Genomic DNA, 14,682 nt, shown 5'->3' with positions numbered 1-14,682 from the left:
GAAGAGCGTACATCAATTTTTAAAATGCTAAAAAAGTCCTTGTAATATTTCCATAAAATGCGGGCTATTAGGGGGGCATACAATCAGAGTAAAAGGCTCTTTCAGTGCTAAAGAAAGTGAAGCACAGTGCAAAGGGGAAGAGAGAGAATAGTTGAGGGGCATCTCTATCTCATCATCCAGAGCCCAAAACCAAAAGAGAAGAGTTTCCAGGTGTTTGTTCCCTCTGAAGGGATTCCTGAACCACCAATGTTCATTATGCCATAGAGCAACATTTAAATTAATAGAACAGCCACATAAATGGTGAACTGAAGCCACCAAACTATTTTCACTTAACCTTAGAAGGATGATAATTCATATTGCCAGAGATTAAAGGCCATTTCATTACTTCACGGTGCCACTCTGTCCTCACAGCGCTATATTTCTAACTGGTCAAGTAGATGTTTAATTTGCAGATGTCTCCCGAATACTGATTACCTGCATTCTGCAGACATCTGCAGAAAGCAATCCACAAGTGCATATTTCAAAGCTGCATATTTTTACATAACATCTGCTGGGGTCCATCATTCTTGCATTCTTTTTTTAGAGTCACAACCTGATGCATTATTTCAATAAACAACTCCAATTAGTCATATTCTCACAGGCTGTCAACAAAGAATATTCTGCCGTAGTAACATAGCTCCTGGCTAAGGATGTTATGAAAGACTAAGCATGAAATGCAAGGGACACCACCAGACTCAAAACACACCCTGCTCCGTTGGGGGAATTGCAGCATTTCTCCCAGTGTAAGCAAGAATGCACGAAAAAAAAGCAATTAATGTTGAGAGACCGGAGAAATGGATGCATTGTGGGAGTACATTCTCATCTTCATCTGGGCACTGATGGTTTTGAAATAATAAGCTGTTAAAAATCGCTCCATAAAAATGTAAATAATCCTTGTGAGGTAGAGGAGTAATACACAAGGTAATAAAGTCATATTATTCACCCACAGCATTGCAAAAAGAATGACAGGAATTGAAAGACACATAAATAAAGGATCAGTTCCATACAAGCTGACAGAGGAGTACAATGGGAAGTGACGTGCACATGCCATCCCAGCGTGTTCAAACACACAAAGGCAAATGCTACCTTCAGCTGTAGGTGCGCCGCTCCACTGACATCCAAGTGGAAGATAGCAGAATCGGCCCAAAGGCCACAGAAACAGGACGGGATGACCCCAAGCCTAACCGCGGTTGTAGGAGAGCTGAAATCTTTTTTTAAAAACAAGGGATTCAGGTAAAGTTGCCCCAATTACAGAGACCTGGATAAAACTTGCTGAACAAGCTGGCGCTCAGGAAGCCGGCCAGTAGTTTCTCTGTCTCTCTGCAGCTCTTTTCTTGCTGAGCGTAAAAGTTTCTCCGGTACCACTTGCAGGGATATTACTGGCCTCCGGTTAGCCGTAGTGCAATCAATCATGGTTGCACTGAATATCCCGAGATGACTCAGGGAAACATATGGACGTGCTCAATGGAAATTTCACTCGTTTGATCCATTTAATCATGAGCATATTTTGAACAACAAGCAATAGGTTTTAAATGCCTAGCACCAAAACATTTTAAAGCTGAAGAGGCCCGATAGATCCTGTAGACATTACTAAAAAAAAGCTCGGACCGGCTTCAAACAGGAGCTTTTGCTTGCAGCAGTCTACAGAATAGGGACCAAGTATTGCAGGCCACGTGGAGAGGAAGCATAATTGAAGAAGTTAAAAGAAAATATTAACTCAAGGTATTTGCATCTTGAGTAAGCACTGTGGAAAAGCAGGAACAGATTTTAGTGGCTGAGTCTGATAGGTCTGTCTAAGGACCTTGAGTAAAATTCAAAAACCACACATCTACAAGCAGCTTATGATACAATAATTAATTTACCAAGGCTGTAATAGAAGAAATAGCATCACATGACACCCACTACATGCTGGTATATCTGCTTTGAATTTGCTGTGGATCACTCTACACATCATTTTTTCTACTTTTCCATATTTTTCTATCAGACAGACGATTTTAAGTCACTTTACAGACAATAATCCTCTCTGCCTGCCAGTGGAGGAGGCGCTTCAGATATCATTCCCTTTAGTACTTTACAGAAGAGAAACTAAAGCCTTTTCTACACTATTTATGTCAAACAGGCAGTGCAACTGAACATGGTTTAATTGCAAGTTTAGCCACCACATTTTGTACGGTCTGCAGCAGCTGGAATGGTGCTGAACCTGGTCTGTCCTTAGTACACTCGCCATCAGGCTGTATTCAACACGGGTTTGGTTGTACCTGATGCCTACAACTAGTAATATTTGCAGAACAGGCAGGGTTCAACATTCAGGGAGACTAAGTACCTCAAAGGTAGGCGAGTGGCAGAACTAGCGACAGAAGGCAGGTCTCTCACCTGTATTTTAAGCACGAGAAAATCCATCCCTCCATCCCACCCCAGAAGTGGTGCAAGCATCTACTCCGGATACCTTTAAAAAATGGTCGGATGCTTATCTTGCTGGGGTGGTCTGACCCCAGCTGACTTCCTGTCCCTGGGGCAGGGGGCTGGACCCAATGATCTCGTGAGGTCCCTTCCAGCCCTAACGTCTATGAAATCTATGCAATCCTATACAGTATCATATGAAAGAGGCCTGCTCAAGATTTAACTATGATTTTCCCACTGTATTATTCAAGCATCCATGTAAGCGGTGGTGCAACTTGGTGTCAAAAAACACCAGTCTTTTCTGACAGCACCTGGAAAATGACCAAATAGGACAAAAGTTATGCCGAAGCAGACGTAGGAGCAGGGGTTTGACTTCTCAGACCTTTGGGCTTGTTCCTTAAGTGGAAATCAGCAGCAAAACACCAACTACTAACTCTTCTACTCTGCCAGCGAACTAAAAAGAGCTATATTCTACTGCAGCTTCTGAAAAGAAAACGCATTCCTTTCTCAACATCTTTGCTTCCGTAGCGTCACATCACGTCAAGGCATAGTGCAATAATAGTAATGTAAGAATGTAGTCGCAGCGCCCAGTTAACAGCTGAAAGCAAGTGAAAACAAATGAGGCTTCTGCTCCAAACAAAATGACACGTTCTTCTGTAGATGTCTAGTTGCCAGGTATGTACCTGATAACAAAACAGCTATTCATTTCTCTTTATGGCCTTGAGAGTTGAGCACGAGAGACCAGGAGTAGCAGCGAAAGCAGAAAATTAATTCAACACTACACTTGTAGAGAATTGAAAAATAACTGGCAAATCAGGAATATCAAACCAAACACGTCATCCCTTCCTAGGCAGCTTTTCTAGATGAACTGCCTCAACATCTATGAGTTAGCCCCAACATGTTATTTTCCATTCAAGTTTTCCTCAATCGCAGAAACAATGTCTTTTTTTAAAAACCTACCAAAACTACCATCCACCCAAAATGTTAGTGAAATGGAAATAAAAATAAGACTATTATTACAGGACCAATTATTCCCCTTGGGGGGGGGGGGTGGCGGCAAAGAGAAGGCGGTCTCACAACGCATTTGTCTGCTATGTTAAAACCTACTTACTCCTTAGCAGCAGAAGAGGTCTTCCCTGGAAAGGTTCTGGTAGTTAGAGACAGATGAGATCGCTGACATTGCTCTAGTCACTTTGACCGATGCTTTAAGGCCATGGCTGAGATTGGGATTTTTCCTGGAAAAGACCTGGCTTCAGAGGCCTGCAAAGACCTTACATCAACTCTTTTCTAACTTACAAAATGTGATGTTGAGGGACAAGGATGTGTCCAGCACCTCTTCCCCAACAGCCTTTTCGTTTGGGATTCAGGGCCTCAGTTGATAACACAGTCATAAGTTTTATGAGTTTGAAGATGTTAACACCCGACTCTGCATTCCCTAAATCAGAAGCATTTCTTATGGCACAGAGGTAGTTAGTGAGGGAGGCTCTCTCCTTCATATTTGCTGCCCCTTGAAACCAGTGGCACTGCCTAGCATGACAATTTGTCATTGTCAAATGAAAATTCACCTTAACATACATATTTTCTGTTACAGCTAAAAAGCTAAAAAACCGTTCTCTAGGCAAATGCTACTGAAGTAGAACTGAAATTCCAGGAGTCGGCAAGTGAGATATTGCAATCAAAAACTGACAAAGCCTTTAAGCTCTTAGTGTTTTGTCTGTATCAATCTAAACACCAAAAAATTAATAATGGTATTCATAATAATCCTGCATCTATAGAAATTAGTCATAAGGAAACTATTCTGGATCTGCGTGTGCTTATGTAGTGTCACTTGCTATGTAAAATCAAACCTATTCAAGTAAATGCCTCACACCAGAAAAATACCGGCTTCCTAAACTTGTTAGAAATGTTGTTGTTTACATAACTGTGCAGAAAGAAGCTGTATTTTGAAGAAATGATTTCTTCTTTCAGCAGGTTAATTATTATCTTTTCTGAAGCCAATGTTCAGCTGCCAAAGATTCAGTAGCTCGTGTTAAACCACCTCATTTACTGTATATTAAGTTAGTCATCTAAATAGCTCTTGCTACCTCCTATCCAAATGTCTTCATGATAATCTCATCTTTTTCCCTCCATTGAAATCTGATTTACAGGAAAATCTTGACAGGTAACACAATGCCAAATTTGATCACTTTTGAAACCAGTAATAAAATGTCATTGGAAACGGTTCATTAAAATTTGCATCTTTCCAGTTGGAGTCAATATCTGCACTGTGAAAGACACTTTTGAAGATAGCACGATCCAATTTATGTCACATCTTTGAATAAAATTCAGGTGTTAAAGATGCTTACAGCAATACACTGCAACATTCACTAAAACTGAAAGCCTAACAAGTCTCCTCCTTGGCTGATTTAGGTAATTCATTAATTAGATTCAAAAGTCAGGAGAGTAAAGAACATCTTTTCAAGCAATAATCTCTTTTGCAAATAGTCCCTTGTCATGAACGACAAGAAGTTTCGGGTCCAGTTCTACAACTGAATAAACCCACAGCTTCCAGCAAAACTTCTATGAATAAGGACTGCAAGATCCGGTCATTTTTTCAAAACACCCTTCCTGAAAACTATATCCATTACAACACATTAGAAAGTCAAGGAAAAGGATACGAAAAAAAGATGCCACCCTTATTATTTATTATTTGTGTTCCAGCAAAGTCCAGGACCCCATTGTGCAAGACTCTGTACAAAAATCTAGAAAATGCTGTCGCTTCTCCCAAAAAGTTTGCAAGATCTAACCCTACAAGCACTTACAGATGGGTTTAGGTTTACTCATGTGATTAAAGTCTCATTGACCTCACTGAGGAGCACATGGATAACACTCTACCATTCACGCAAGTTACCAAGGAGAGATGGCTTAAAAAGTCTTCTTTCCCATCTACATGATGGGAATATATATATATTTTTTTACATATACAAAAAATCTAGTCTTTAAAAAACAAGTTTTTAACCACAAATGACTAAAAGCCTTCATCTGCAGTGATACTACAAGTCTTGCTGCTAGAATCTCAGAGGCTGATTCACGGTCAAGAGAAATCCTCCAAGCCTCCGGCGGGACTTTCTAAAGCCAAAAGGCTGCGTTCTCTCAGGCAGTCTTCAGAAGACGAGGTGGAGTTCAATGATCCAGCCCTTATTGGTTTATCAATACAGCATGTCCAAAAGCCTACCATGCAACTGCTTCAGCCAGCCAGAGCAATTAGACGTCAAAGCAAAATGTGGAAGTTGTTCACGTACAAATGACACCAGAAAGTGTATCCATGGTTGCAGCATATAGACATCTCTGTAGGATCTGCACTGTATCTATCACTTGTCCATCGAGGAAAGCCAAGGTCTTTCTATGTGAAAAGAAGTCTAGCTCACATTTCTGTTTCAAAATACTAGTAAGATCTCAGCTTCAGCTTTATCAAAAACAAGCAGCAGCTATTAAATGTGTTCTTGTACATTTTTTTTTAAGAATAATAACAATGAAGGGAGTGCTCACCATTTTCCTACTTCTATCAGTTTGCCTACTAAAAGCTAACCCAGCACTAACATGTCATCATGAAAGCATCCAGACATGCCATTTCCTCTATTAAAATCAATCTGCATTATGTTTCATTACCTTGGTTTTGCTAATGTAAAATACTTATGTAGTTAAGAGTGTTGCTGATGATGGTGATAATCATTTTTCACCGAATTTATCTCAAGGGACCATGCAGAAGTGCAGAATGCCAAGAGTGAACAACTCCCTTATTACACCCACAGTCTCAGTTTCAGCATTTAAAGATGTACAGGGGGAAAAAAACTTGCTGGGAGCAGCTGCAGCAGTTCCCCAATAGATCTCACACACACACACACACACACACACACACACACACACACACACACACACCACTTTGCTAGAGTTTTATAAATATTTGCAAAAGTAGAAGAACAGGATCTGCACAGATGAGATGCAAATACCACCCTACACAGCACCTACAGATGCAGCAACATCCCTCAGCGCATCCCCCCGTGCCAGGACTATAACTCCAGTCCTTTGGAGGTGGGAGCCTGTAAGCCAACTGTTCTCAACCTGGGCTCTGAGTTACAGCCTCCTGGCTCCCAACTAGAATACCTATCAGACTCAGCAGACTTGGAATCTGCAAGGTATTCCTCTTAAAAGCCCCAAGGTATTCCCCACAGAGATGCAAGCTTTTGGGTCTCCACGTTATTTACCAAACCAGGTACAGTTACAGTAAGAGATCAGTAGAAAAGATGTCTTGCAAGACAGCACAGGTGCATGCAAGCTTTGTTCCTCAGTGGTAGAGTCCTAACAACTTCAACACACCTCAATCAAATGGTGAGTGGCTACACCAAAGGAGCACAGTATCAAAAGCCTAAGTTAAAGTGTGGAGAAGCAAAGAAATGCTAAGGAGTCCTGACCATACATACTACACTGCCGGGTTACCCTCTCGATACAGAGAAAGAAGCATTCCCTAAGCAAAATAGCCAGAGTCAGCAGGAGTTAAGCTTTGCTGGAGTCCATGGATTTTCATTACTGACTAGCAGTATAAGTCCCTTCACTCCTCGGGTTCTGAAAATATTATTGAGGACAAAAAAATCTGTAAATCAATAGATTACACCAGCGATTCATTTGGCCCTTTATTTTAGAAAGCTGCTTAATCAATCTTGAGGGCAAAAGCTATGTCTTCAGAAACGGAGACCTTCATGGTTACTGATGAAAAACACAGTGCTCTACATGGACCCCCTAATACTGATGCCATTGACCATTTTATGCATGGGATACTGCTTCTGCACACCCAACAGGTGCTTTTCTGCTCTCCTGGAATACAGCACGCCTCTCCTCGCACCCTAGGGTCCTTCTATTTTCTGTGGTACTCCAGTGCTGTTCCTTGGGCGGATTATAGAGAGGATGGAGATAGCCTTTCCCTGTGGCTGTAGGGGACAGGACTAGGAACAACAGCCTCAAGCTGCAGCAGAGGAAATTTAGGTTGGAGATTAGGAGGAACTTTCTGACCCTGTAGGCGGTCAGGCATTGGAACAAGCTCCCTAGATAAGTCGTGCAGTCTCCATCCTTAGAAACTTTCAAAAGCAAGTTAGATACTTGGCAGGGATGATTCCGTCTTGAGCAGGGATCTGGACTAGATGACCTTCTGAGGTCCCTTCCAGTCCTACTTTCTGATGATACCTATGGTTAATCAGTCAGAAGACAGCTTGTCTCGGTATCTTACTATTTTACTGCTGCCCATGCCCATTGTATCGGTACCACCTTCCACATAAAATCAAAAGTGATTGCCAGGTGCCTAGTATGGCCTGAGCTACTGTCTTCTCCATTTTCCCTGTAAAGGGATGAACCCCCTACTTCCATGGCACTTTCAGCATCTCCAACGCTCGTTAGTATCAGTTTTAGAAAGCTTTTCATCATCAACTGCATTAACTAATTAATTTGACATTAACTAATTAATCTGCTGACCAAAGAGGGAGAGAATGGCACTGGGAAATGATTAGTTTGGAGGTTAAATTAATTAAAAATACTACAGTGGTGACAGGGTTTAATCTCACACTTCTCACGAGAGCATGGAATCGCTCACAGCTGCAGCAATTTGCGATAAATCCATGGAGAGATTTCTTGATGGGAGCAGAATTAATTTGTGTCACCCTTAAGAATATATGTGCTCACTCACCAGTGCCTACATTAAACAACGTTAGAAATGTAAGAATTCAACAAAAGCAAGGGAATCTATCATTTGAACTAGTATCTGGCATGTATTTTCCAACATCAAGACAAAATGATGTGCACCGGTTAGGTGTTCAAGAGACTGCAGCTATGTCTTGGTTTGGAAGAAGATTTATTACATTCTGTATATAACTCAGAATACACCGGCTTACATCATTTTTAGACCATCTTTCATTTCTTTATTTAAAATTGTATACTTTTTATCAAAATAGCTTTTGATGAAACAGCGAGTGTCTTAAATAAGACAATGAAGTTTCAACGCTTCAGGAAGGGAAGGGAAGGGAAGGGAAGGGAAGGGAAGGGAGAATGAAAGAACAAACAAATGAATGAATGAACAAACAAACTCACTCTATAATACTCAGTCTCAGGTCCAGATGCAGAACCAGTCTACACCAGAGCTGTTGCCAGGTCCTTGACTCATCCAGAAACATGCAAGCCTGAAGGCTTTCATTAGTACCAAAGTACACTGAAGCATACCCCGACGCATACAACGAGTACTCACTCCAGACTATTTGTGAGCTATGTACCTGAATCTTCCTTGAATATCTGATAAATGAGAGTCATTCAGTGGTTAACTTTCTGATTAGTGGAGTTACTCTCACATCAACAAGAAGCTTTCCTTCAGACAGGATTTCACTCACATTGATGGACACATTTCATTTAAGATAGGCCCTCATAAACTATGGGTCATTGCCAACGCAGAGGTAGGACACATTTTAAAGTCCCAAAAATATGGGAATGCCAGACCTCAGCTGCCTGGCTTTTTCTGCAATACTGCGCTGTGTGCTAGTTCCAGCTCTCCACGCACACAAGAAGAAAACACCCGGAAGCCATCCTTCCCGTCACCAGGGCTGGGGAGGGTAGGTTGGCCCAAAGGACAGGGAGTTGTCTCCCCACCTGAACTCTGCATGCTTCCCCCAGCATGGCCCTCCAAATAAGGAGGCAAGAGCAGCATTTGCCCCAAGGTCTTGCAGGCGAGAATGCATGTGGAACGGTATACTGAGGAACGATACTCGGATAGAGACAGACGATAAGACAGGTGTGTGTCTCTTATGAGCTGCTTATACCTCTGCCTTCTCTGTACCTCTGCTTAGACTAACTGGCCACTTCTAGCTTTTGTTAGGCCAGTCTTCCCAAAGCAGAAGCTCCGTAAACAGAAACCAGATCCTCAGCTCCGCTGGAAGGTCACTTGCAATTCACGGGAAATATATCTAAGTCCACTGGCCTGCTTGGGCAGTCTCAACCATGATGCCTACAAACACTCAAACAGGGGGCTGTGCCTTCAACCACTTGATAAATACCAAATATGATGGGCAAGACCTGGGGACCAGCTGCAGGTGTAACGTGAAATGCTAATGCTGTACCACAGCTAGACGCAAACTGAAGTTAGGAGACTTCACCTCTCAACCAAGCTACCCCAGGACAGCTCACAGGCTCAGCAGTTATTGCTGGTCAGGGCGAGTGGCCTTAAGGCATAGGTGGGGAAGCTTTTCTTCCATAACCCTCAATGTCCCCCCAGTGCTAGCTCTAAATAACCAGAAAGCCCTCTAGGAATAGGGAGTGGGGCAGCTACTGGATTCCCACATGAATCCAGCAGCAGGGAAATGCCACAAGTGGGGAGGGAGGAGATGATGGGTGCAACCCCCTGGGCTGGCTTATGAGACATAAGAAGGCATTTCAGTTCTTCTGCATTCGCCAGCTGGCTCCGACTCAAAGCCTGTTTTGTGGACATACAGAGGTGAGTTTCCTCCTAACCAAGGCCCTCCAGCATCTGAGCACAAAGGCAGCTTTGCATGGGAGGGGCAGGGGGTTTAAATAACTTGAGTAATTGGGCAGTCCTTAGTAATACAAGGCTGTTTTAAGAAAGAAGCAAGCCTTGGATGCATAGGGTGCCCGGGCTGTCTCCCTGCAATCCAGAATTGGGACTGCAGGTCATCTAAAGGCATATGCCAACTGGCTTTCAACTAGCTTCCTGAGATATTGCTCATGCCCTAGCTGTGACGACATGGGCTTCGGCAGGATCTACACAAGTCTGCCCTGGGCAAATACCTGGTGCCAAGTCTCTGAGTTGTAAAATGAAGATGGTGCCTTGTCTTGCTATCAGGCATTCACAGCAAGGGCTTTTCCTTACCCGCAGATACAGCACCTAGCACAACAAGGCTCGACTTCAGCAGGGCCCTCCGGGGGTACTGTAAGACAAAAACAACACGAAGAAGAAGGTACGAGATAAATCAATAGGTAGGGGCATGGCGAAACATTCGTAAAACGTTAAGGTCTATTCATTGAAAAATTATGAACCATAGCGTTCAACCAGTCCAGCACCACAGCTAAATTAAATTATTGATTTGCATCAAGATTTCCCCCCCTCCCCTCCTTGCCAACATTTCTAGAATTTTTATATTACTATATATTACAGCTTCTAGTGAAGATGAATTCTGTTATAAATCCTGCATGTCTGCTGAGCTATATCATTCTTCAATTAACTATCTTGAAACCTGAGTTTGGAGCACATGAAAGGCATTCAATTTTCCAATATTATCTCCTCTTAAATCAATACCTAAATTTTTAAGATGCAGTTTACATTCTTCTTCAGCGTGTACACCCAGAAACATGCTGCAGAGTCCCTTATTGCTGAGGTCACGAGGGATCTCAGAAGCAAGTAATCTGATTTTAAGAGTTGCTTCAGAAGAGATGGTCAGCACACATACAGCTGAGGAACTTGACATTTATTCAAATATCCGACTAAATCAATGACTTAAACATTAAATAAAATGTGATACAATCAATGATTTCTGAATAAAATTATTTTTTTGGTTATGGAGTCTCTCTATTGTTTAGTTATAATTAGGATCATCTACTTTCAGCAGGTCATTTAAAGATGCTTTATTGATCATCTTTGACATTTCCATAGATTGATTGGCTAATGTGCATGACTAATTAGCACCCATTAGTGAAATGAAAGCTGAAGGAAGTCAGTGCCTCTGGAAACTAGACCCACATATACTTTGGTTCACACACACACACAAGTGTGGACACAGGATGCTTTCATACCACTGAAACAACACGGGGACATGCAAGATGTAGCCCTACATGGACATAACTAACTGGGTGTTAATGCAGAGTTACTCTGAAGAAAAATGAGTAAAACTACCCCACCAAAAGTTACACCAGTGTAAATGCTGTGTGTCCACTTCTACCCAGGGTAACCGCCTGCTCGGTGGAAATCTAGTGATGAAACACGTAACAGCACCCAGGCAGCAGCTCCCTCGGCAGTCTTGGCTGTCTGCCCTTTCCAGACGCTGGTATAATTTACATCAGAGTTAACCTATAACGTGTCCAGATCCAGAGCAAGCAAGGGAGAGAATGATGATGAGCACAACACTAATTTTTTGTCTCCTGTAATTTATAAACTACATAACTGCTCATAATATAAAGACTGCATTTTGTATATCCACAGAAAACCCACATTATACATTTTCAAACGTGCCCAATTCTGCAAAACTCAGCAGCTCCAAGGGGAAGGTCAGGGTCAAGATGATCTTCCTAACAACCCAGTTCCTGTCACCTGATGTGCAAACCCTTAACTGTATAAAACCAGTGTCAAATAACTGTTTCATTTTAAGCTTTAAATGGTCACTGATGAAAACTCACAGCTGAGTAAATAAAACGTGATGAAAACTTACATCAAGGGCTAATAGAAAAAAGTGTTTTTCGTGCATTTGGTCTTCAGTGGCGTACCAGCAAGTAGTGGTGATTATTTTTGTTCAACATTTTTCAAATTGGGTTTTATCTTCCCACTGAAAAATGAAAGAGCTGTTCAATACCTGATGCTGCTGCCTGTTAAATCACTCCAGGCTCACAGGTACTGGCTTCTCTTTAGTTTTACATTAGCCAGCATTGTACCTCTGCAAAAATAAGCCACCATTACAGAAATTCAAGAGAAAGCAACTAATGATACGATCACTGAAATATTATGAATAGGCGAGAGCTAGGGTTTTGACTTTCCAACAAAGTATCTCCCGATGATGGCTCCAACAGGACCAACCCTTACGCTGACATCTCTTTTATCTTGTTTTAATTTTTCTGCTGTGTTAAACTGTTTTGCAGCCAATTTCTTAGAGAATATGCAAGCAGACAAATCAGGGTAACCTGATAATAACTTTAACAAAATCAAGGAAAGTTCCAGCTTGGGGTTTTTTGGAAAGATTTTTTGGGGGGTACTTTTGGCCCTGCTTGACTTGCTCAATGGTCCAATGTGAGTGATGTCATTGATGGCAAATAGGTTCTGAGGGAAAAATCCCTAAGCTGCAGTTCTGCAAATGTTTAATGCTTGTTAAAAAGCTTTAGAACAAGTTTCATTTTATTCCCTTTGGCCTCTACTTGGCAACCTTTTTGAGCATCGAGGAAATGCCAGCCAGCCCCGTCCCAGCCGTCTGCTAAGTCTGACAATCTTCCTTGCTCTCTAAACCCTCCTGGACGCAGCTGTTGGTGCAGCAGCCTCTAATTGTACTAATATGAGCTCAAAGTAGTAGCTTTCTAGCTGAGAAGTCACTCGGAGGGCCAGAGAGAGGGCAGAGACTGAGGAGGTGCTGTGCCCCACCAACATGGTAGCTGCACACTAGTGACATCAGTGACGAGGGTGATGATTTTGCAAGCCAGCACATGAAACGGGCAAGAGGAAGCAGCAAGTCATTCAAGGGCCAGTAAACAGGATCTTTTTAAAAAAAAGAAAAAGACCCCAATGAGCTTGCAATGAGGGATTTGCTGAAAATGGACAAAGAGTCTTGTCTTTAAACTACAAGGATATGGTGCAAAATGAGATGCGATTCCTTTCTGAACACCACCCCCAGGACGGTGTTGGTATCTTTAAATGAAAGTAATTAAGAACCACAGAGAATATTACCTCTAATATCTACCGCTGTCAAGTTGCCAACATTTAAACAAACAAGTGATAAAAAACGTGTCATGAAACATGGACGATATTTAACCGTAATTTCAACAAAGAAGAAAACATGAACAACGGTATACCGACGTGCTGTGCAGAAGATGCTCCTAAATTAAGTTTCCTTGTATGAATTAGAAACTTTGACATATGAAATGAAGTTTAATAGGGTAATAAAATCAGGACACTATATAACTCTTACGTGACACCAGGCATCTTTGGCCCACTGGCACTTTACCATTTAGCACTTGTGATGCAGAATATCAAGAGATGTTTCCAAGTGCCACCTACCACTTGCTTGAAATGATAAGCACAAAAATGAATGCAAAAATGCTTCATGAACCATATTCATACAGACATTTCAAAGTGCACAGTATTGCCAGCTCATGCAATTGTACTACAAGGCCCGAGATATTTGCTGCTTTTCTTAAACACCAACTCTTAGAAGAAATTGAGTCTGTGAACATTTTTATTCTTTAAAAGAAATACGGCTGTTTTTTAACCTGTCTAGTTGGGGAGAGAAGTTTGAAAATGAGACTCAAGTACCAGTATACAGTAATTGCTTAGAAACTAGATATTACATTTGAAAAAAACTCACCAAATTAATTTATTTAAATCTCATGAATTTTTGAAGCCTGACTTGTGATTTTGGGGAGCCTGGGGTTGGCAGTATTATATATAATTATAATAAAGAGGGGGGGGGAACCTTGCTTTTCGCAGAATTTTCTGACAACTAGGACAGAATAAAAATCAAAGACCTGGAAGAATGAATTAATTCCAACAAAATTCAAAGAATGTAACGACCTTAAGTTTCCAAATCTATTAATACCTACTCTTGGAAATGATCTGTAACTGGGGCATCTTAAATTACTTTTTTTTTTCCCCTCAAAATTTAACATTAAGATCTAGGACTTGAAAATTACACATGAGAACTAGAAACTTTTCGTGGCGAGTGGAGAAGAGCGGGCAGCGGTGGCAAAACCAGACTGACGAGATCACCCGCAGTTTCATAGCTACTCAGCAAGTTCTGGGCAACAAATACGACAAAGATCCCTTTAGCTTCCTTCTTTTACTGCCTTGGAAGTAGGGGACAGCTGTGGCTTGTAATGGGATAAGAGCCCACCGTCTCCGTTTAGAGCATATTTAACACAATCCAAGTATAACACAATAGATTGGACTTCACCGACAGCCTCAACCCATAGTAACGTTTTGGGTTGCTTTAAGTGCGCTGAAAAGCCGCAGCACTGAACGCAGACCCCTGAAACAAGGTTATGTTTCTAACCCGTACAGGCCTGAATCTCACACGTACTGACTGATCAAATGAGATGGGTTGGCAGGAATGTACTTGCTTTATAAACTGAATTAATTTTCTGCTTTTGCCCAAATTAAATTTTGTTCACCGACAGTCACAATAGCTGGGCCGCATTGTAACCCGATTGCAGTTGATGACATTGTTAGGCCGAAGATATGAATTGCAAAACGGAATCGTGTTGCCTACAAATCCTGTAACTGAAATAGCAGCAGTGGCCTTGGAG

The 14,682-nt window shown here is 41.7% G+C and overlaps 1 protein-coding gene across 7 annotated transcripts in view; it reads right to left on the bottom strand.

Moving 5' to 3' along the window:
• The window catches only part of FHIT (fragile histidine triad), a 763,307-nt gene that overhangs the window by 612,084 nt on the left and 136,541 nt on the right, over positions 1-14,682 (bottom strand). For 6 of the 7 annotated variants that reach the window (XM_014517979.2, XM_014517977.2, XM_025198992.1 and 3 more), the window contains one exon: positions 10,337-10,394. Coding sequence is in view for 2 of the 7 variants with exons in the window: in XM_025198989.1 (XP_025054774.1) it covers positions 10,337-10,394 (58 nt within the window). In the remaining 5 variants the exon portion in view is untranslated. Of the gene's footprint in view, positions 1-10,254; positions 10,395-14,682 lie in introns of all 7 variants that reach the window. The other variant, XM_025198990.1, reaches the window with a different exon arrangement.

The sequence above is a fragment of the Alligator sinensis genome, unplaced genomic scaffold (assembly GCF_000455745.1).
Source record: "Alligator sinensis unplaced genomic scaffold, ASM45574v1 scaffold469_1, whole genome shotgun sequence".
Taxonomy (NCBI): Eukaryota; Metazoa; Chordata; order Crocodylia; family Alligatoridae; genus Alligator; species Alligator sinensis.
Note: the sequence above shows the minus strand (reverse complement) of the source record. Positions and strands in the feature narration are given on the sequence as shown.